Source organism: Corvus cornix, chromosome Z (assembly GCF_000738735.6).
Source record: "Corvus cornix cornix isolate S_Up_H32 chromosome Z, ASM73873v5, whole genome shotgun sequence".
Taxonomy (NCBI): domain Eukaryota; kingdom Metazoa; phylum Chordata; class Aves; order Passeriformes; family Corvidae; genus Corvus; species Corvus cornix.
In genome coordinates, this window is record NC_046357.1 from 53389150 (window position 1) to 53410536 (window position 21387).

General features: G+C 36.5%; 1 protein-coding gene across 6 annotated transcripts in view; it reads left to right on the top strand.

Moving 5' to 3' along the window:
* KIAA0825 (KIAA0825 ortholog) overlaps positions 1-21387 on the top strand; it is a 246300-nt gene that overhangs the window by 66455 nt on the left and 158458 nt on the right. For 5 of the 6 annotated variants that reach the window (XM_039567661.1, XM_039567663.1, XM_039567665.1 and 2 more), the window contains 5 exons: positions 1864-2034; positions 13726-13820; positions 16006-16233; positions 17240-17505; positions 18750-18900. In XM_039567661.1, coding sequence (XP_039423595.1) covers positions 1864-2034; positions 13726-13820; positions 16006-16233; positions 17240-17505; positions 18750-18900 — 911 coding nt within the window. The remainder of the gene's footprint in view (positions 1-1863; positions 2035-13725; positions 13821-16005; positions 16234-17239; positions 17506-18749; positions 18901-21387) is intronic. The other variant, XM_039567666.1, reaches the window with a different exon arrangement.

A 21387-nucleotide genomic window follows, 5' to 3' on the forward strand; every position in this document is an offset into this window, starting at 1 on the left:
GTTACACAGTTCTTAAAGGTTTCTGTCCTGTGGTTGTCCAATCAGAATGACGTCAGAAAAAAAGGGCCTTTTCATTCTTTTCTACTAAAAAATGGACTGTGATGTGCTTGTTCAAGTAGCCTGGTCAGTGGTCTTCAAAATTAAATGCTGCCATCAGTATTTTAAACGTAATAGTCTGGATGTATATAAGGCCTTTAAGTCAAGCTTTGGATGCTCACATGTGTGCACACTACTTGAACATCAAGCACTAAATAAATGGGTTACCATTTCTGAGAAATAACAAAACTGAAACACATTCTGAATGATCACTGAAAGTAAAAGTTTTTACTTTTGCTCAGTTTGGTAATGTATTTTAAAAATAGCATTATTGTGGTATACCTTTGTCTTCTAGGTCCACTTTCTTCCAGTCAAATAAGAACAATATCATTTAAGGTAATAAAATAAGTGGAAGGTTTCCTTGTTCCTCAGTAGATGGGGCAGAAGCATCATGTGGATTTCAAGTTATAGGAGATAGAACTGTTCACTTTTATGATGTGTTTTGTGGTTCTTACACTGCAGACTCAGTCATTTCATGTCAGTTAAACTCAGATTATATTCTCTAGTTTTCAGGTAAGGAGTAAAATCCTCTGAATAGCAGAATATTATTTTTTGTAGGTTTAAGACTTAAAATTAGAAATCCAGTGATAGATTTGTTACTCATTATTCAGAGAGGAAAGACACTAACAGAGGCAATTATGCATAACTCTTTTTACATTCTTAGAAATGCAAGAGACTAACAGGAATACATCTGTTTGGAACTTCGAGGAAATTCAGATGTGGATGCAAAACCTGCAGTCCAATCTCAAAGGCTGCAAAACTGGAATAGCAAATTAGGGAATTTGTATTCAGAGCTCAGCTCTGCTGCTTAGATCTATGTCTATTTAAAAGTGATTTGTAAATGCCTAAAAAAATATTTAGGAACTTTGAGGGAAAGGAAGGTACAAAGTACTTAAAATTTGCAAAGGTGAGAAAGATTTGATACATAAAAGTACATTTCAATCAATTTCTTTTTGTTTTCGTCTTGCAGCACAGGAACATGGTATCAGCTCACCACAATTTGCATACAAGTGCAAATTTGTTACATTTAAAGACATTATAAAATTAAAATACTTAAACCCATGTGGTTTGGTTATACTGAATTGGAAGCGTCTCATAATCGTTTATAGTCTGACTGTGCTCAAATCAGAGTTCCTTGGGTGATGTGACATGATTATATGTTATGAGTGCAAGTGTTAACCTTTCAAAATAAAAGGTTCAGTTTCTTCTTTTAAATACCAAATGCTTATAGTTATGATACTTGCTGGTATTTGCTCACTGACAGTCTCACTTGTTTTCAAACCCCACGTATTTAAAGTTGTGGAGTGTTAGATTGATGTTTCTTTCACTCAAATGTCATATTCATCAACTGTATTGTGCTAGCAGATTGTTAAACAGACAAGGTGACTTGCAGAGTGACAAGTGATGTGATGTCCCAAACCATTAAAATACAGTAATGATGTGGTTTTTTCCTTTAGGCTTTTGCAACACAGTGGGTTTTCTTTAAAACACAGGTGAGAACGTTTCTGAGTAGATACAGTGCTTGGAAAAAAAATCCTAGTTAATGAATAACAAAACCTGGAATTCAGTTGGAACTTCACAGATAATTGAAAAATGCTGAAGACTTAGGAAAAAGTAATGTAACAGTGTTTTATAATGAGAAAGAGATACATTATGTTACAAAAAAAATGAAATTACTTGATATATTATATTGTCTTACATAATCAGTTTTGCAGGATAGTTTTTTTCAGCTATAATAAAAACTATTTTATAATTTTACTTGAATAGCTTCCCAGGAATACCACAGGAAAGGACGGAACTTCTGCTTAACCTTGTATCAACTCAAATGTCTTTCTCAACTTATCAAACTCTTTTTATTAATGGAAGAAAAAATTGAAGAGCTCTCTACGGAAATTCTGCTGCTGCCTTCATTTATGGAGAGGAATAAGAATGTTCAAGGTAATGAATGATTGTCCTGATTTATTGGTTTACTTTGTGCAAAAGGATAATTTTATATGATTTTCAACATTAATCACCTAATTTATGTCATCATATTTTGCAAATAAATGTGTTACCATATCCACTGAAAAAGCTTTTGAAATATGCAGATTTACATTTGAGCACAGTTGTAGAAAAGAACTGATTGCTGTGTATGAAGATGTGATGTACTAACTGTAGATATTGATGGAGACCCATGATGAAAAACTATCAAAAACTGTAACAAGTTATCTCCTACTGGTTTATCTATAAAACTCTCACATAGGACACAACAATACATGGAGTCTGAATTCTCTGAAACTGACTTTTTCTGAACTTGTCCTTGAAAGTTGCCTTTTTCAAGAGAGAAAAGCACTGACTTTAGTATCAGTTTAGTTGATCTTAGAGTCCATGAAACTAACTGCTTAAGGATATAGTCCTTGTTTAACCTATATTTCTCACACTTACTCATATGTACTATGTTTACTAGCATGCTTATCCCATTGGCTTCAGTGGATGTTTTATAGAACGAGGCTCTACATCAGTAAAATGATCAAGCCTCAGGTTTGCATTTGCTATAGGTTCCAAGCTCACTCTTTTTTTCATCTAATTGTATTCCGGAGAACCTGGTATCATGAAAATTCGGGTGAATAACACCTTCCAAGTGTATAATCATAAATGTTCTTCTACTCTGTTGCTTCTGCCAGTAGAGAGACTCCAAGTCGCCAGAGAGAAGTGGTTTCTAGAGCTTTGATTCTATTGCAGGAAAAGATCAGACCAGAAATGAGGCCAGGCTGCTCAGGGAGAGAGGATAGGTGAAGTCAAATATTCACTATCTCTATAGTCAAGCTGCACACTGAGGAGAAAGGTGTTTTGGGAATGTAGTCTCAGAATACTAAACTGATGAAAATAAAAATATTAAATAAGAAGAGTTTCAAGGCACACATTTTATTGATGTATTCTTCACCTCTAATATTTACACTTCAAAATAAAGAAATACAGTTTAACCTATTTATTTTTAGAATATACATCAAAGCGCTAATAAAATTTGCATTCGAATTCCTTTTTTGCTACTGACTTCAATGTACTTCTGCCTCCTTTAGCTACTCAGTCTTACTAATTCTCAAGAAATGTTAACCTATTATACATTACAATTTATGTTTTATGGCCTTGATCCTAGAAAGAGGTTTTAGAGTAAGTTTGTGGAGTTTCCTCATGTGTTGGATGGGTATACATTCAGTAAGGGTAACTGTAAATGTCCTTTTTATTACTGTATTCTGAGGAAAAGTGTAAAATAAACCAGAAAAACTCTTGAATGGGAAGTTATTTGATGTTTAAGTGACTATATTCTAAGGCCTGTGGTCTCCAGTAACTCAGAGGACTTAAAGATTTCAACATTAGCAAGAAATATTTTACTTTCCAGGAAGTAAAAATTATCCTGCAGGCATTTTTCCAAGCTTAATTACATCCAGAGCTGCTTCTCTAAAGAATGTTAAGCCGCCTTCTTTGAGAAATATTCTTTTAGAGTAATCATGTCTATAGCAAGTCAGTTCTTAATTGGTACCTCTACTTAATCAAATCTGAATGGGAAATATTATTAGATCTTGTGGGTAGAAGGTACATTAAAAAAAAACCCATAGAATTACTTTTACCCTGAAAGACAAGTGATGGTAAATACATATTTTTGTTTTTAGAGTTGCTGTTCTGATGAGGTGGTTCCATTCACAAAACTTTGCTCAGTGATATATTTACAGATAGTTTGTGAAGAGAAGACATGTCCAGAGGAATTTTTAACTAGAGGTTTGACTAGAAGAAAGACTTATTGGTGTTATTTTCATTTCGTGTTGTCAGAAATCTCAGCTGTAGTGAAGTGAAAGATGATTTGATGTGGGAGAATGAAAGCTATGTTCCCAGTAGTTTAGGGTTGTGTTAAACACCAAAAGGGATTTAAGATTTTCTCTGTTAATGTCCTATATTGGGTTGATAATCTTATTTTTGTCACTGATGAAGGCTGAGCTTTTCATAAGAAGGATTGATTAGAATCCTTGTTTTATTTTCATCAGAACACATTATAGTATGTGACTAGGCAATATAATGGGCACCTTCTGTACTTATTTAGAAGCCTTATTACTAGAAATATTGTATAATTTGACAGAAATAAGAGGGCAGATATGTCTGAAGCAGCTTTAAATTAGTTTGGGTACCAAGATCAGGTTTATTGTGCAGCGCAGGCTGCAGAACCAGCCTAAGAAGCAGAGCAAATTAGCCCAGACTGAGGTGTGTGCTGATGGTGCTAGACAGTTACCCATACTCTCTGTGGGTTAAAGCTAGGTTGGGGATATCCAGCCTACCCCTCAGGCTCTGCAGTGAGGGATATCTGAAGTGTCAGTGCTCTGCAAGTAGTACTGCTGGCAAATTAGGGAAAGATGGCCAATTCATAAAAGGTAGATGAATGTCCAAGTCACCTAAAGTTTCCCTAGGCATCACATAGACAGAAACCATGTAGTTGTTTCCTTTATTTTTCGGTTGCTTTTAGTATTTGTGGGAGTCTTTTAATCTATGTAACTCACACAGAGATGCAACAAAAATGTTTTTTTCATGTGCTTGTCAAGTGGTGTGTTTATGTGTATAGCTGTTTCAATGTCAATTGATTTTTTGTTTTATATCCCGTAGTACTGCAATTCTGATATTTAGAACATGTATAAAGTTCCATCAGAAACAAAGTAGTTCTTTGGATGGTTCCTCTTTTTAAAATTTTTTTTTTGTCCCAAAGATGGCATCTGAGTTTTATCTAAACCAGACGGTTTCTTGGCCCTCATTTTTCCCTAAACCCAGCAATGACAAAGAGCAACGGCTGCATAAATTGGATGTAAGAAGAACACTTAGGGTTTATCACAGAAGAATCAAAGATTTCATATCTTCTGACAGATTGTTTGTACTCTTAGGGGGTCTTAAGAGGGGTCAAATGGCTTCTAAGAGTTGCTTAGCTAGATGGTTAAGGGATTGTATTAGAGAGGCGTATGTAGTTAAGGGTAAAGAGGCTCCCAGGGTTTGTAAAGCTCATTACACTAGGACTATAGCTGCTTCTTGGGCGGAGAGGTCGAAGGCTTCCACATTGGAAATTTGCAAGGTGGCCACCTGGGCTTCTCTTCATACTTTTTCATTGCATTATTGCTTGGATGTAGTCTCTTCTGCAGATTCTGCTTTTGGTAGGAGGTTGCTTGTGAACCAAAAAAAGAACAGTGAAGAAAAGAAAGACATGTAGTTCAGAGTTCTAGCTGGCAACAAGACAAGTTTCTTTGCAGTGTGCACAATGGAATCCTATGAAGACCAATTTAGGCCGTTGAAAATAGATGTTAGAGGGAAGTACTGCCTACCAGTGTTCTCTGATGGTAACCCCATGGCAGACAATAGCACCAAAGGAAACAGTGAACCGGAGTGAACTCTGTAGGGAGATGGATGTAGAGAGTTTTTTAGGTGATATGGCTAGGTCTCTGAGTTCTGTTTGAGAGTTCTTTATCTGGCATCTTCTGGAATATATTCTGAGTCCTCATTTTCACAAATTGCTTAGCATGGATTGGAAAAAAGAATTCTCTGAATTGCATTTTCAGCTCTAACTTCTTTTCACTATTCTCCATCCAATTCTTCCTGATTTTACTTTTTGACTTTATCAGTGGTAACTTAGTGTTCCTTAATGAGCAATATGTACATGCCAAGTTTTGAGCTTGATTTAAAATTGTATTTGTGTCACCTAAGCACAGTTTTTAAAAAGATGGTATGAAGAGACATTTTATCTACTACCAATGTGTTCTTCAAGTTATCATTTAAATCAAATATAAGGAGAAAATCATGCAAAGTTCTTGGACAAACAAGCAATGGTGTGGTTTTGTTCCAGCCCTGAACATTAGTGTGGCATCTGGACGAGACTGCTCCTCTGCCTTTCAGAGGAAAGGTATCTGTATTTTTCTATCATTTACAGAACACTAATTCACAATGGTGCATAACCTCACTTCATTCCACTACAGGCATTAGATTTCATAAGATTAGAGGAGTAACCACCTCCCATTTTTTCTTGACTATTTAACCCTTTCATCTGCAGGTATCATGCCTACTGTGATGAGATAGTCTTCTTCTCTATTTACATTCAGTTGAAATTCCTGGGATGTTCTCACATACCTAGTACTTGCAGCATCACAGTTGTTCTCTTTGAAGCAGTCTGGAGCATTTTCTTCTACAATCAAGGGCTAAGCAGGAGATTTGGGTTTAGAAAACTGCCAAATTGCATTCTCTTCCCATCTTTAAGTTAGATTTCTCTTTCCTCTTGGGTTTTCGGAAGCCTCTTGTCAAGATTTTTAAAAAATCAAAAATATCTAATGTGCTTTCATCTGTCTCACTTTTTTTCCCCATTTCAGTGAGAAAGATGAACTTTGGACAGATCAGATAATGAATACCAAGAAAGGCTTTTTCCAATGGAGCACTTGAAAACACTGTGGGCAAAGTTGTCAAGTTGTTGGGTTTACAAGCTCTGTCTCCTGGGACTGGGAAGATCTGCAGAGGTCTTTCCTTCATACCTTAAGGAGAAATCCTTAACTTTCTATCCGTTTCTGGAAAGTGTCTTAAGAGTATAGAATGAAATTTTTGAGATGCATCCTCCTAACAGACTTTTATTGCAAAGTTGCAATAGTGCAAAAGTTGCAATTGAAGATTTAAAAAAGTTGTGATTTTTGCTTTGGTCTCAACGTAAGATGTTCAAGGATCTTCTTCAACAAGTACACAGCTTCAGTGGATCAAAGTGAAGATGAATTTACTCTAGAGGGGAGTATGATTTCAGATGTTCATTTTGTGCATCTGTGTTAGTACAGTTTGCTCAGTATAGTACAAGTAAAAGGTCTGAAAATAGAAAGCAGAAGGTTTTTTTGACCCATAGTTCGTTAGGGGTTTTTTTATTATTATTTATATTTCTGGAGGAATGGTTCTTCCCACTTCTGCAAGATGTATACTTTCCAGTATGGTTTCAATAAAAGTTCTGCTGAGCTGGCTGAATACAATCTGTAAGCTACTTTGATGGCACTGATCTTATACAGAGATAGTGAGTAATCATACAAAAGCTTTCCTTGATACTTTACTATTCTATGCTGCATGCCAGATGATGTTATAATGACTGTTCTTATGGCCCTAAATGCTATAAAAATAAGAAAGCTGTGGAATTCTATAGAAAAAAAAACAGAGCCTTTTATAAGAAATAAAAAGAATTATATAACTAATTAATAATTATTAACTGTAATTTATAATTAATTAATAATTATCTTCGGTCTTTGTAATCATCATTACAAAAAAGGAAAAATACTGAATTGAAGAAGGAATTCAATAAATTGTAGACAAAGAGGACCTAGGCAAACAATTGTTTTGAAGGCAAGAATAACCCCAGACAAATTCTAATACACACAATGAAAGCTGGCCAAAGAGTTTTGATTTTACTGGATATAATCTTGTTCTGATTATTTACAATCAAAATTATTAAAGCTGCCTGGCTGGTAAACTACAGGAAGTACACAAATTATGAGCAGTCCATCAAGTTTGTAGAACATCAGTTTCAAGAAAGATAAAGCAAGGATTTGTAGTTAATCCAATCTTCCCTAATAGTCAGGAATGGTGAAAGTGTAGAATATGCTCTGGAAAGGGAGCAAATATGAGAAAATGACATGTTTCCCTTCAGCCCCCATCTTCTTTTACAACATTCACTTTTTTCTGCTCTCTTTCTGCAAATTGTCTTCTCTAAACAACCGTATGAAAAGGATCACATACATTTCTTTCTATCTGTGCAAATGGAGTTTGATATGTACTATTTAAAGAGAGGAGTCAGAGAATTTGTCTAGAAAACTGGTTGTCTGGATAGGTATGCTTCCTCTGACCCACTGGCTGCATTCCTATCTGCAGTGGCAAGCTAATTTGGGCTGAGTAGCAGCTGTATCTTGAATAAAAGCTGCACTTCTGTTTCCCATGGCAGTTTGTTGATTAGGGCAAGACAGTCAGAAGACAAGTTGTAAGGCCCTAAAACCCTCACTTGATGAGTCACTTAAAAGGGCTTGCAGTTTTTCATATATTCTGAGTTAAACATACAGAAGAAATACCAACAAGATATTCTCAAGAGATCAAAACAACAAAAAGAACTTTACTGGCAACTTCAGGATATCCAAGAACTTTGGTAAATGCTTTAGGTCAGCATTCAGTCAACATAAATCACTTCTCAAAGCATTAACCTAGCCCATTCATCTTAGCAAACTCTAAGCCCATTCAATTTCAAGTTACTCAAAAATTCCAAGAAGAGGGGATTAGAAGAAGAAATAAAGGAGAGAAGGACAGAAAAGATATAGAAAAGAGCAAACATAACTGCCACTCCTGGTTCCAGCAGTGTTCAGCTGATAGAAATTCCAAGAGGAGGTAGGATCAAGATGTGTTCACCCTGTGTCTCGGGTTAAATACCCTTTGGCTTTCTTGGGCCTTGCCCAGGTGGCAGTTCCAGTCATCTGGCTGCTCTGGGGCTGGACTGGGGCTCCAGCAGCAGGGTGTGGAGCACTGCCTGTGATGTGCCAGGGATTGGAGGCCACTGTGGGGCTGGGATACAGGCCTGGAGCAGGTGGAGTGTATGCAGCAATGCACTGCCTCACCAGAACAAGGCCTGACCTGCCTTTTCCTGACATACACACCTGAAACATTTTGAGCGAGCAATCCTTGCAGTCTCTCACACAGGTGAAGTAGTCGCAGGACAGGAAAGGTATAATTTTTTATCTGTCTCTGGAAATAGTGTTTGAGAGGGAAGTTGTAGTAGCATCTGAAGAGCAGAAGCTTTTTGGGGGCTGTAGCTAAGTGTTCAGAACAAAGTGTGAAGGGAACCCTTGCTAGCTGGAGGTTAAATTGAAGAAGATTAAGGCCAACCATACCCAGATGAGATTTGGGGAAAGCAAAAATTTGAGATATCAAAGGAACTCAGTGAAATATGGGAGACGTGAACTTGGGCCTTCTTTGGGAAGACCAGTGAAGTTTTTAACATGTGTAAACCTACATGCACGTAGATAGATACATACAAATATAAAGCAGGAGTGTCCAGACTGTTAATTAGAAAAGGAGGTGGAGTAATCTAGTAGAACATGTTAATGTAATAATAAAGGAGCCTGTAAAATGATTGATGTGGGTGTAAGCATCATTTGGCTCTTTGCCTGTGATCCTGGAGTCACAAATCTACCATCAGCTAGATACCTATTCATCTCAGCTGTGAGTTCTTAACAAGTAAGGCAGCAGTGCTGTGAATACACAAGGATTTTAGGTTAAATGTTTAAGGTTTCCTTTAAAGTCTCAATATAAAAATTACAAATAGCAGATCTAAGTAGTGACAATACTATGAAAATGTGAATATATAGATACTTACTTGTGCTTATAATTAGAATGTGATGTTCTATCTGTAAAAAAGGAGAATTGCAAGGAAAAAAAAAGGTAAATTTAAGGTAGAAAGCACAGAATAGAAAAGAGGGAAAATATCCAGTCAGTTAGAGTTGTTTGGATTTTTTTAATTCTGGACGAATTTCTAAAGAAAATAATTAGAAATGTCATCATAAAATGTAGTAAAACATACTGAAAAAACCACAATATGTTTATGGTACTGTCTGTAATGTGTTGAATGATCAGGGAGTTGGATGGCCTGGTTAACATCTTTTGTTCTACCATTTTATCTTTCATTTTTCCCAGCTCAAATCTGTCAATGTCTTTTGAAAATGCAAATAAAAACAGTATTTAGGAAAAAACCCCAAACATACAAAAAACCCCAAAACCAAACAAAAAACCCCACAAAAACTTCAAAGTTCTCCAATGTTGTATAGGTATATGAAAAACAGTGTGTTTCAAGAATGCAGGTTGATTAGAGAAGAGGTAAAATCTGCTTTGGATAAATTAAATCCCATGTATGTTCAAATGCGGGAATTTTCATAGAGAAGAGCTCTTTAAACCTTGGCCAGGCACTACTAGTAGCTTCAGATCACTGAAAACCTCAAAGTTTATGCCTAGAAGATAATCTTTAACAATGCTTTGGCAGCACCTGGTGATTTAAAACCTCTTCTAATTTCATATGAAGTACATTACATTAGGAATATCTGCACCAGGGTTGTTTACCAGCTTTATGCTACAAGACAGATTTTTGAAATATCATATAGTTTGTTGTTATTCTTGTATTTCTTTGTGACTCACAGAATCACAAAATGGTTGAGTTTGGAAGGGACCTTTGGAGTTGATCTTGTCCAACAATCCCTGCTCAAGCAAGGCCTTTAGAGCAAATTGTCCACAATTATGTCCAGATAGCTTTTGAGTATCTCCAAGGATGGAAATTCCATCACCTCTCTGGACAACATTACAGTACTTGGTCATCCTCACAGTAAAAAAAGCATTTCCTCATGTTCAGAGAAAATCTTCTGTCTTTGTGTCTGTCTGTGACCACTGGCCCTGTCACTGGGCAAGTCTGATTCTGGCCTCTTTGGACCATGCTTTTAGGATTATTTATATACATTCATTATTTATATACATTAATGATATATCCTGCCCTTATCTTTCTCTTCTGATGGCTAACAATCCTAGTGCTTGAGGCCTGTCCTCATGGAAGAGATGATCCATTCCTTTAATCATCTTCCATGGCCCTTTGTTGGACACGCTCCAGTATGTTTATGTCTGTCTTGTACTGAATAACCCAGAACTGTACTCACCACTGTTGAGCAGATAGGAAGAATCATTTTGTTTGACCTGCTGACAGTGCTTTGCCTGATGCAGACCAGATACCATCAGCCTTCTTTGCTGGCTTGTGTTCAACTTTGTGTACTGCTGGACCCCCAGGTCCTTTTATGCAAAGCTTCTCTTCAGCTGGGAGAACTCCGGCATGGTTTGGCTGCCTGGGTTTGTTCCTCCCCAGGTGCATGACTTTGTTTCTTGGACTTTATGAGGTTTTAGTGTGCCCATTTCTCCAGCCTTTTGAGGTCCTTCTGGATGGCACCATGACTGTCTGCCATCCAGTTTGATGTCAGGTGCAAACTTGCTGAGGGTACGCTCTACCCCATCATCCAGATCATTAATGAAGATGTTAAACAGGATTGGACCTAGTATTGAGCCTGAGATAGATTGCTAATTACTGGCCTCAAATTAGACTTGGTGCCACAGATCACTGCATTTGGGGCTTGGCTGTTCAGCCACTTTTCAACTCACCTTACCGACTGTTTATCCAGTCCACACATGAAGACCTTGTCTACAGCTTGTCCTATAATGAGAACTTACGGGAGACAATGCCATGGGTGTTATTGAAGTCCATGCAGACAGTATCCACTGCTGTCCCCTCATCTACCAGCCCAATCAGTTCTTCAGAGAAGTTTATCAAGTTGGTGAAGCATGACTTCCCCTTGTTGAAGCCATGCTGAATACTCCTGATGAATTCTTTGTCAGTAATGTGCCTGGAACCCCTTGTTGAAGCCATGCTGAATACTCCTGATGAATTCTTTGTCAGTAATGTGCCTGGAAATGCCTCTGTTATTTTCCCTGGCGTTGAAGTGAGGTTGGCAAGACTGATTTCTCTGAGGTCTCCTCCTTGGCCTTTTTGAAAATAGGAGTGACATTTTCTTTCATCCAGCCTTTGGACTCTTCTCCCTGTTGCCATGATTGATTAAAGATTATTGAGAGTGGCCTTGCAACGACATCTGCCAGCTGCCTCTGATGCCATGAAGATTTTTTGCCTTTTCTTTTATACCCCTGTTATACCTTTGTTACAACTTCTGTATTCTTAGTGCTTTTTGCCTGCATTCTTGGACTTGTTTGTCAAGCTGAGAGACTAAAAATTTTAGAAGCTTTGTAGGTAGAGGATATTGTGCCCCAGACCCCTAGGTCCTCTCCAGAATACATTCTCTAAACTAAGATAGATCCAGGCAGGGAAAAGCTCCTTGGGGAGGGGGGCTCATTCAAGCCTCTCATTGGGGAATTTTTGATAGATATGCTAACTAGTAAAACCTATAATATTATACCAGATCTTTTGGGGGTGGACATTGCAGTGTGCATTGTGGTGTGCATTTCGGTGCATTTGACTTAGACTTAGTGCACCTAAGGATCCTTAAAGTAAATACCAAGGTAAAATCCCTTTTCCCCTTCTAACCGTGTTTGACTCTTGATTTTAAGACCAGGAAAAGGCATCACCTCCACACTTTCAGGTGCATCCCACAAGGGCCTAAGGATTTCCGTATGTTGAGTTTGCTTAGTTGTTCTCAGACATGATCCTCTTCCACCAAGAGTACATCTTCCTTGCTCCAGCCTTACCTCCTGGTCTCTGGAGCCTGGGATTCCTGAAGGCTGGTCTTGCTAGTAAATAACTGAGTTGAAGAAGACATCCAGTATCTCAGCCTTTTCCATATCTCTGTTACCAGGTCCCCCATCTCGTTGGGCAATGGGCTCATGTTTTCCTTAGTCTTCCACTTATCACCTGTGTACTTAGAGATGCCCTTCTTGTTGTCTTTGACATTCCTGGCCAAATCAGTTGCATTTGGGCTTTAGCTTCCTTAAGTTTTCCCATGCTCAGAAGCTGTTTTTGTGTCCGTCCCAGTTTACCCATCCTTACTTCCATGGTCTGTATGCTTCATTTTGTGTTTGAATTTGGGTAGGATCTTTTTGTTCATGCAGGCAGGCTTATGGACAATTTTTTTTTAGCTCTCTTGAGCTCGGCAGAGGTGATCCTTTAATAGTAATCAAATTTCTTGTGTCCCATTACCTAGGATTTTATCCCATAGGACTCTTCCAAGCAGATATTTGAAGAGGCCAAAGTCTGCTCTTCTGATGCCTGGGGCTGTGAGCTTGCTTTTCACCCTCCTTTGTGCTCTCAGGATCTGGAACTCCACTGTCTCACAGTCATGGCAGCCAAGGCTGCCTTTGACGTTCACATCCCCAACAAGCACCTCCGTTTGTGCTTGTATCGCTTGGAAGAGGAATCATCAATGCCCTTCAGGACCCAGTTTTCTTGAAACACTGATAAAAGTGGTAGCAACCCCAGATACTGGTTTGTCCTTGACAAACCCCAGATACTGGTTTGCACTTGAATATTGGGGCAATATTCCCATTGCTCTGAGTGAGTGATTTATGAGTGAGCTTTGTACCAGCCCTTCTTAAGGAGCTTCTCTTGTTCTTTATTTTTTATAAGCCATCATTTTACTTATAATAACTGTACTAATTGTCTTTTTATTCTTATTAAATTGGTGTTTCCAAATAAGTAAGAACTCTGAAAATATATTCATGTTCAATTGATAGAATTTTTTGAACAAAGAGGAGAAATTAATTTCTATACAGCTGATCTAGTGTTATCTGTTCTCCCTAAAAAGAGGTGACTTCACAGTCAGTATAAAAACGAATTAGTAACAAAAGAAACCATATTTTACACATTATATGTGCATATGTATAAAATACAGTTTCAACCAGATGTGGATTTCATCATGTTATATAAAAGGAGCTGTGTATAACTTGAATTTGACTTCATCCTAACAGTATTCCCCTACATCTTCTTGAGGGTTTTTTATGCTTCATATTGATGTATCAGAAGATGTTGTAGGCTGCTGACTTTTCTACAGAATTAATCTTAACTTTGATCTCTTTTATCATACTGTGCAGGAGTTCTGAAGAGAGCTAGTGGGGAGCTTTTAATAGGAGAAACTAGAGCAAATGAAACCAGCGTGCTTCCTGAACAGTTACTTCAGGTAGAAGAGGTGAGTATGAAAAGAGTCTTACACTTTGTATGGGATTTTCTTTTGTGTGTGTCTCCACTGTAGACTTTCGCCATGTTCATTATAAACACCTATTGCCATAGTTTTATTGCTTCAGCTACTGTGATTACTTTTATGCGCAAAGTTTCAGTTAAGATGGAATGAAATCTCATGGCATTCAAAGAAGTGGTTGGTATTTAATATTTAATAACAGAAAAAATGTAAGTGTAAGATGCCTCATAACAAAATGGAAAAAAATTTCTAAAATACGATAGCTTTCATAGTATTTTACATATAATCGTAAAGAATCTTAAAGAAAATTTATGAAGTTCTTAGAATTTAATCATAGTGATTCTTCCTATAGGTATAGATACTCATACAATGTCTAGTTTATTTGATGCCAGCAAACTACTCTGTAATAAGCACTATGCTTTGTAGAATGTACATACAAGATTAAGTTTTTATCTGGCTCCCATTTACTACAAAACCCATTTTTATTGTTGATTTTATGGCACCTAAATGCTCCAACAAGTCTGGTATTTTCTGATAGTGGAATTTAATTTCTTAATGGCTCCATTATAATGCTAAATTTTTTTTTCAATGTGATTTGGATTGGTGTGTGAGACTAATGTTCTTATGTATAACAAAGCAGAATATTTTGGGTAGATTGGGATGTACTTGTGATGCCTTTTCCTGGTCTTAAAATCAAGAGTCAAACACGGTTAGAAGGGGAAAAGGGATTTTACCTTGGTATTTACTTTAAGGATCCTTAGGTGCACTAAGTCTAAGTCAAATGCACCGAAATGCACACCACAATGCGCCCTACACAAAAGATCTGGTATAACATTATAGGTTTTACTAGTTAGCATATCTATCAAAGATTCCCCAATGAGAGGCTCAAATGAGCTCCCCTCCCCAGGGAACCTTCCCCCTGCCTGGTTCTATCTTGGTTTACAGAATGTATTCTGGAGAGGACCTTGGGGTCTGGGGCATATTGATTTTTAACTACGAAGCTTCTAAGATGTTTAGTCTCCTAGCTGAACAAACAAGTCCAAGAATGTAGGCTAAAAACCACTAAGAATACAGAAGTTGTAACAAAGGTATAACAGGGGTATAAAAGAAAAGGCAAAAAATCATCATGGCATCACTTGATCCCTACCAAAAAATGGGGAAGTGCAAAAGTGTGTCCGTGGGGGCTGTCTCTGTGCTTACAGGAGCTGAATGCTGCTAGTGGAGAAAGGGAAAGGAAGGAGGATACAGCTTTTAAATTGAAGTAAACTGGAAGGGCTTAACTTTGTAGCCTTTCTTTCTCTTCCAATTTGGTATTATAGTGCAAGAATAGGTAGGAATCTGTCTTTCCTGTTCTCCTACTGTGCCCTCATGGTGGAGATATTTACTGAACACCATCTCATGTCATTAAAATATGTCTCTTGAAGTGGTGCAATTCTCAACTGGCCACTTCTGCGAAGGTTTAAGTCTGATTAAGATTTAGAGCAATGATTGAGATTTAAGAGCAATGCAAACTCAGATAAGTCGAAAAGTAATCATGCTCTACCATGTCTACTTCTAGCAGCTATTGCACTTAGATGACTTCAGAAGTCTCTGTTTGAAGAAGGCAAGGAACTGATGTAAACCACAGTAAAAGCCAGTGTTGCCCAAAAACTACAAATCTCTATTTAAACATTTTAATCTTTGCTAAATCCAGTTCTAGAGAAGCGAAGTACAGTGTGGCTGTGTTAAAACCAGCTTCTCTTAAGTGTTTTCCATTGAGATTCATGGTTAGTAACTTCCAGTTCTTACCTTGCAGTGAAAATTATTACAGGGTATACATTGCTAGATTACTTGTTTTGCTATTGAAAATGTCTATAAATTCTTTTGACTTTGTTAAGTAGATTCTGTTAAAGATTACAAATCAAGTAAAGATGAAGTATGTTTTTTTAAAAGCTATCTTGTTTAAACAGGAATTTTTTTCTTAAAAATTTTATGACAAGTTTAATGTTGTTAAGCATGTTTTTGTTGAGTGTAAACACTGCTTTTCAATGCTAGTGGACTATATTTTAAATTCTTTAAATTAATTTTAAAATATGACAGTGTCCTGTAATTTAATTATAGATGTGCATTTAATTTTCAGACAATATTAACATTCAGTAATGACTTCTGATTGATTTAATTTTAATATGTATTTCAGCCTGTTTTACTAAATTTTGGCTGGAGAAATGCTTTTAAAGACCTGTCTTCTTCTGTGGCTCACTGTATAACAATAGCAATTGAGGATTTTTCATCTAAAATTCTTCAACATGAGCAGAAAGAAGAGTTTTCAGCTGTAGGCTGTGCAATGAGTCTTGTAAACAACCAGCAAATGAGGGAGTCCTGCAGAGCAGTACAACAGGAGGAGCAACCAAAACGAATTGCTAAGGCAGGTATCAAAAGATCTGAAGTTTGAAGGGAGACAGAATGCCAAGGCTGTTTGCCATCTACACTTTGAAGTACTTACAGTACTATTAATATTCTATATCTTATATAAATGGAATTAAGAAGAAAGTGAGAGGCATTACAATGTGAAGCTGTAGAGAGCTTTATACAAGAGCCCATAGTTTGTACTTGAAAGAATTCACTTTTAAACTTCACTGGCATTATTTTTTTCAGCCAAAAAGTTCTAAAGCATTCTGATTAGTATCTGCTCTGTTACCAAGTGATTCGATGGGAAAATGTCGAAAGCTTTGAAATACAGCTATAAAGGGATTTCCTGTATTCATATCATTAGGCATGCCATTCAACTAATTGGCATAACCAGTAATAAAGCCAATTTAGAGTTATTTGATTTGGCTGAAAGGTCATTTATTTATTAAATTCTTTTTGCAAGGAAAGGTATGTTTGAAAGACATTCTTTAGTAAGCTTTGCAACTATTCTAGCAGATTTGGAATGCTGTTAATGAATGTCCGCTTGAAATAACCCTGATTTGGGAGATAATTTTAAGGAGATCAATGTATGAATTTATTAAGAGATGACATGTTTGTTTCCAAATCTGGTGCTGAGAGTCGTGCCGGGAATCTGGTGTTTGTGTATTTTTCAAAATGAATTAGTTTAGAAAATTATCCTTATGTACAAGGAATTAACCTTGTGCTTTGAATGTGCATTTAGTGACATCAAAACCAAATGAAGGCATTACTGGCATGAGATGGTTTTAATATTTCCCCTAGTGTAGAATATGCAGCTTTAAAGCAAGAAGGAATGAAAGAATATTTAATTTACTTTAAAGGAACATTACTCCTCTGTTTAAGAGATTAAAATGTTTGTAAACTGATTAAATATATTTATGTTTCATGCCAATTTCATTATTCAAGAATCTGACCTTAGTGTGTATAAATTAAGCAGTGCTGTCAGAATGCAAATAACTTGGTGCCACATTTATTTCTCTCAGTTTTGTTCTGACATCATGGAAGAACTCGACACATTGCTTCCATTGGCTCTGGCCTGCAGAGATGATTCTCTTCAGGAAATTAGATCAAACTTTCTAGAGGCCTGCAGCAAAGTGGCAACAGCTGTTCTGGCAAGACTAGAGGAGAAAAGCAAAGATGTTCCCTTGAAGGCTCCCCTGCAAGACCTGTATGCGTCCCTTTCCACAGCGATCTATGTCTTTCAACATTTTACAATGTATAGCAGTTTAATGGGAGAAACAAGCAAAAAGTATGTCCTTTTTACTTAAAATGTTTAATTCAAACATAAATAATAAGAGACTTCATTCCATTTTGGTGATACAGTATGGTGGTAGTTTTCCAAATTGCATCATATTTTTTAGCACATGCAGTATGTGTACTATTTATGGAAATACTTGAATCACCATGATAGTCTAAAGCAGCCATTGCAAAACAAATTATTTATGTGTAAGATCTGCATTTGATTTGCAGATCAATATTTTTTAACTATTAACTTTGAGAAAATAGGATTGTCCAGGGAACTGAATGTACTCTGCTGTCATATAAATAAAGTGCTAAGGCCTTGATTTCCTTTTCTGACCTTTGCAATGCATAATTTGCATAAGATCTGATTTATTAGCACACAACAATCTTAGAGGACAATATAAAAATACATTTCTGTGTTTTTTCCTTACGCCATCTGTATTCAGACATGTAAAGAAATACATACATGGTAGTTTTAGAATTTAGTTTATTATTACATGCAGAATAAAAATTAGAAAAGATATGAAGTAGGAGTGTAAAGTCAAAGACAGTGTTTGATCTGGCAGGCAGTATAACTGCACTTGCTCTTAGGAGATTTTGACTTAAGGTACTAGGAGTCTCTTTACTGGTCCACATGTTTCTAGCCATGTGCAATTTGGAAGTAGAAACGGTGCTTTTGGGGTGGGACCATGAACCAGCACAATTTCTAAGGAATGTATGATTTCTAAGTGGTTATATGCACAGTTGAGCTACTTTCCCTCCGATGTTTTACTGTCTCCCACATGAGGTGTATCTTTGTGAGTGGGAAGTCTGAGCCAAAATACTGCTCAATAATTCTACTTAGGTGTATTATCAAAGAGTTTTAGTACATATCTACCAAAAGCAATCTCTGTACTCTGTGCTTATGTTTTCTTTATCACACTCAGTGCTGATGTAATAATTGATGATGCAAGTATGCTGCAACACTGAAACTCCAAGTAGGTGAATGACAAATTTACTTGTCTCAGAAAATAAGATGAAGTCATTTATTTCTCAGTGATTGGTTAAATGAGAATTTATAGACAAGCAGACATATTTTTAAAAGTTTTGAAACAAAAAGTTGCAAAACTGAATGCTAGGTTCAGACTACAGGACCAAGAGGAAATGAATGATTGATACCTACTAATCAAAACTATTTGCAGTGCTAGGGATTGTTACCTCCTAGTGCACAGCCTTTCAATCATTGTCTCTTTAATCATTCTCTCCGAACAGACCCCTGTTCCTAGTGCCTGTCCAACAATATCAGGAATTCATCGACATTCTCCAGTTTCAAGTAACAAACTACTGCGTCAGAGTTTGTGCTACAAGCATTTTACAGGATGCTGAGAGCCACTACTGGGATGACTGCAAAGCTTTTTATGAGGTGTGAGGTTAAGTTTACTATGCCTCCCTTTTATAAAACGTGTTTTAGTGGTTGCCAGCCCTCTGAAATCAGAAGCATGAGATCAGCATTGTTTTTACATAAGTATTATTGGAATTTACTCTTTTGAAATATCTCTTATTGCAGGCAAGTGTCTCTCTAGAAATTATGTAGGAAAACCTAGTCATTTAAAGATGAGATAGGTTGTTACCGTGAAGTGTTTGTGTCATTTACTTCATAAACTATTTATTGTGTGTCAAGACATTTATATAGAACTCACTAAAGAGACACAGTCATTAATCTCTAAGAACTTAACACTTCTTTTAGAAAGTATAACGTATGAAATTTTTTTTCTGGGAAATTTTTTATCTGATTCTTTGATATTTTATTATCAATTGCTTCCCCTTATTACTTTTTGTGCATAAAGGGTGTAACAAAGAAAGATGGTCACTATAGTTACCTTAAGTGTTCAACAATATATTTTTGAAATAACCAGTGCCATTTCACCTGCATTTTGAAGTCACAGGTCTAATCTATAGCTATAATCCTAATGATTCTATGAAAAAATAAAAGCTGGCGGAATTATGTTCATTTATTGGATTTTTTTTTCCTTCATCATAATTAAATACAAACATAGGTTAATATACACTGTTGAAATTATTTTCACTTAATTTCAGGGTGAAGTATTATATGGGTTTTTTATCAAAAATAACTGAGATCTCTTGGAGACAAAGTCTTGTCCTTCCTTGTATCATTTTCTGTGTGAGACAATTAGTGTGTTCTGTTAAGCATTTTCTAGAATTCTTGCATGAGAGAAAATTCTGTCTGATACATGTAATCTACAGATGTAGTATAAGAAGCTTCTGAGTCAGTGACAAAATCTCTGCTGGATAGGGCATGCAGACCATGGAGTAGTAATCTATCAAAATGTCCATCCCTCAAAGACAAGTAAATAAACATTTCAGTTTTGTATGAATGGAACCCCAGATGATTAGGTAAGAAATGCAGTGGGTTTTGGCAACTGATGAATCATGATATGATCTTCCTTGTCTGTAGTCCCTATGGTGCTGTGTCCTGTTTATTGGTGACCCAGTAACTTCACCATGGAGAATTAGTTGTCTGACAAAAAATATGGAGTAGCTAAACAGTTCTGTCATTACTGAACAGAACTGATGTGTGCAGGAAGGAATGAGGAAAACTGGTGTCTCAACTCTCTATGTTTGCAGGATTTGAGGTAAAAAGTATGTAATTTTACATGATCACTCTTGTCTTCTTACTGGGTCATGTCTTCTTACTGAGCCCAAGGGTGGACCATGATCTATTCTGAGTGCCTTCAGGAGCTGTGCAGCTGAGCAGATGTTATGTCAATTGACCTCTTATAGGCATCCTAAATTGAAGAGATTGGTTTAAGATCTATTGCTTGTTACAAAGACGACTCCCTACTGAAACTTCCAGCAGTGAGAGGTGGCTTCTTCCAACATATGAGCTCAGCAGGAGGCGTGTGCCACTGGGCCAGCTCTCCAGATTATGTTTTTGAATGAAGCTCTTAGTGTAGCAGACATCTGCTGTAGCTGTGGGAACTTATGTTTTCTAACAGTCAAAGAATAAAGAATTGTTTGTTCAAAGATAATACTGAGTGGCTTATGTAATAAAACACAGCTGCTTGTTTCCTGGTATATAAGCTAAATAAAAGCTCACATCTGTTTTTATTATATGAAGCCTGCAGAAACAGCAGATACTTATCAGTGGAGTTGTCTGGAAATGGCAACAAATAGAAACACAGGTCAGAAAAGGGGAGTGAATCTCATTTAAATCTTCAGTGATATTGTTGCTTCTGCAGTGGAGGTACAATACTAAAAAGGGGGAAAAGAGCTATTACTTAAATAAACCAAATCAGAGAAAGTGAAACAAGTTGTGTTTATAGTTACAAAGTTAAAAAGTAAAAGTTGTTGACTTTCAGTAATGTAAAAGAATAAACAACCTATGTAAAGAAGTCAATTTAGAATTGTATTTTTGGTTGTTAAATCTGCAGGGGTTTTGAAAATTTTTAGATTTATTTTTTAAATAAAGATAGGGCCAAAATAAATTGGCTTCCATTAGGCATTCATACTAATTATTTTTTATCTGGTAGTTTTATTTTGTAACAGTTGAAATGCTTTTGCAAAGAAAGGGAAATCTCAGTAAAATGTAAGGTAGGGTTAGGGTCTTACTTATGGATAGCTTTTACTTGAAGGTACCCTAAGAGTAATCATCTAAAACCCCAGGCATCTAGAAACATAGTAACATTCAAGTTATTCAAAATTATGAAGCTATGAGTTGTGTTATGAATTCAACTTTCAGATTCTTATTATATTTCCATGTATCATGCAATAATATTGTAATTTTATTTCATATAAGAAAAACAGGAAAATATTTTAATAAGTGCATTATTTTATTATATAAATTTTTTGGCCAATGTAATACAATCCCATTTTGACAGTATGGAAACAC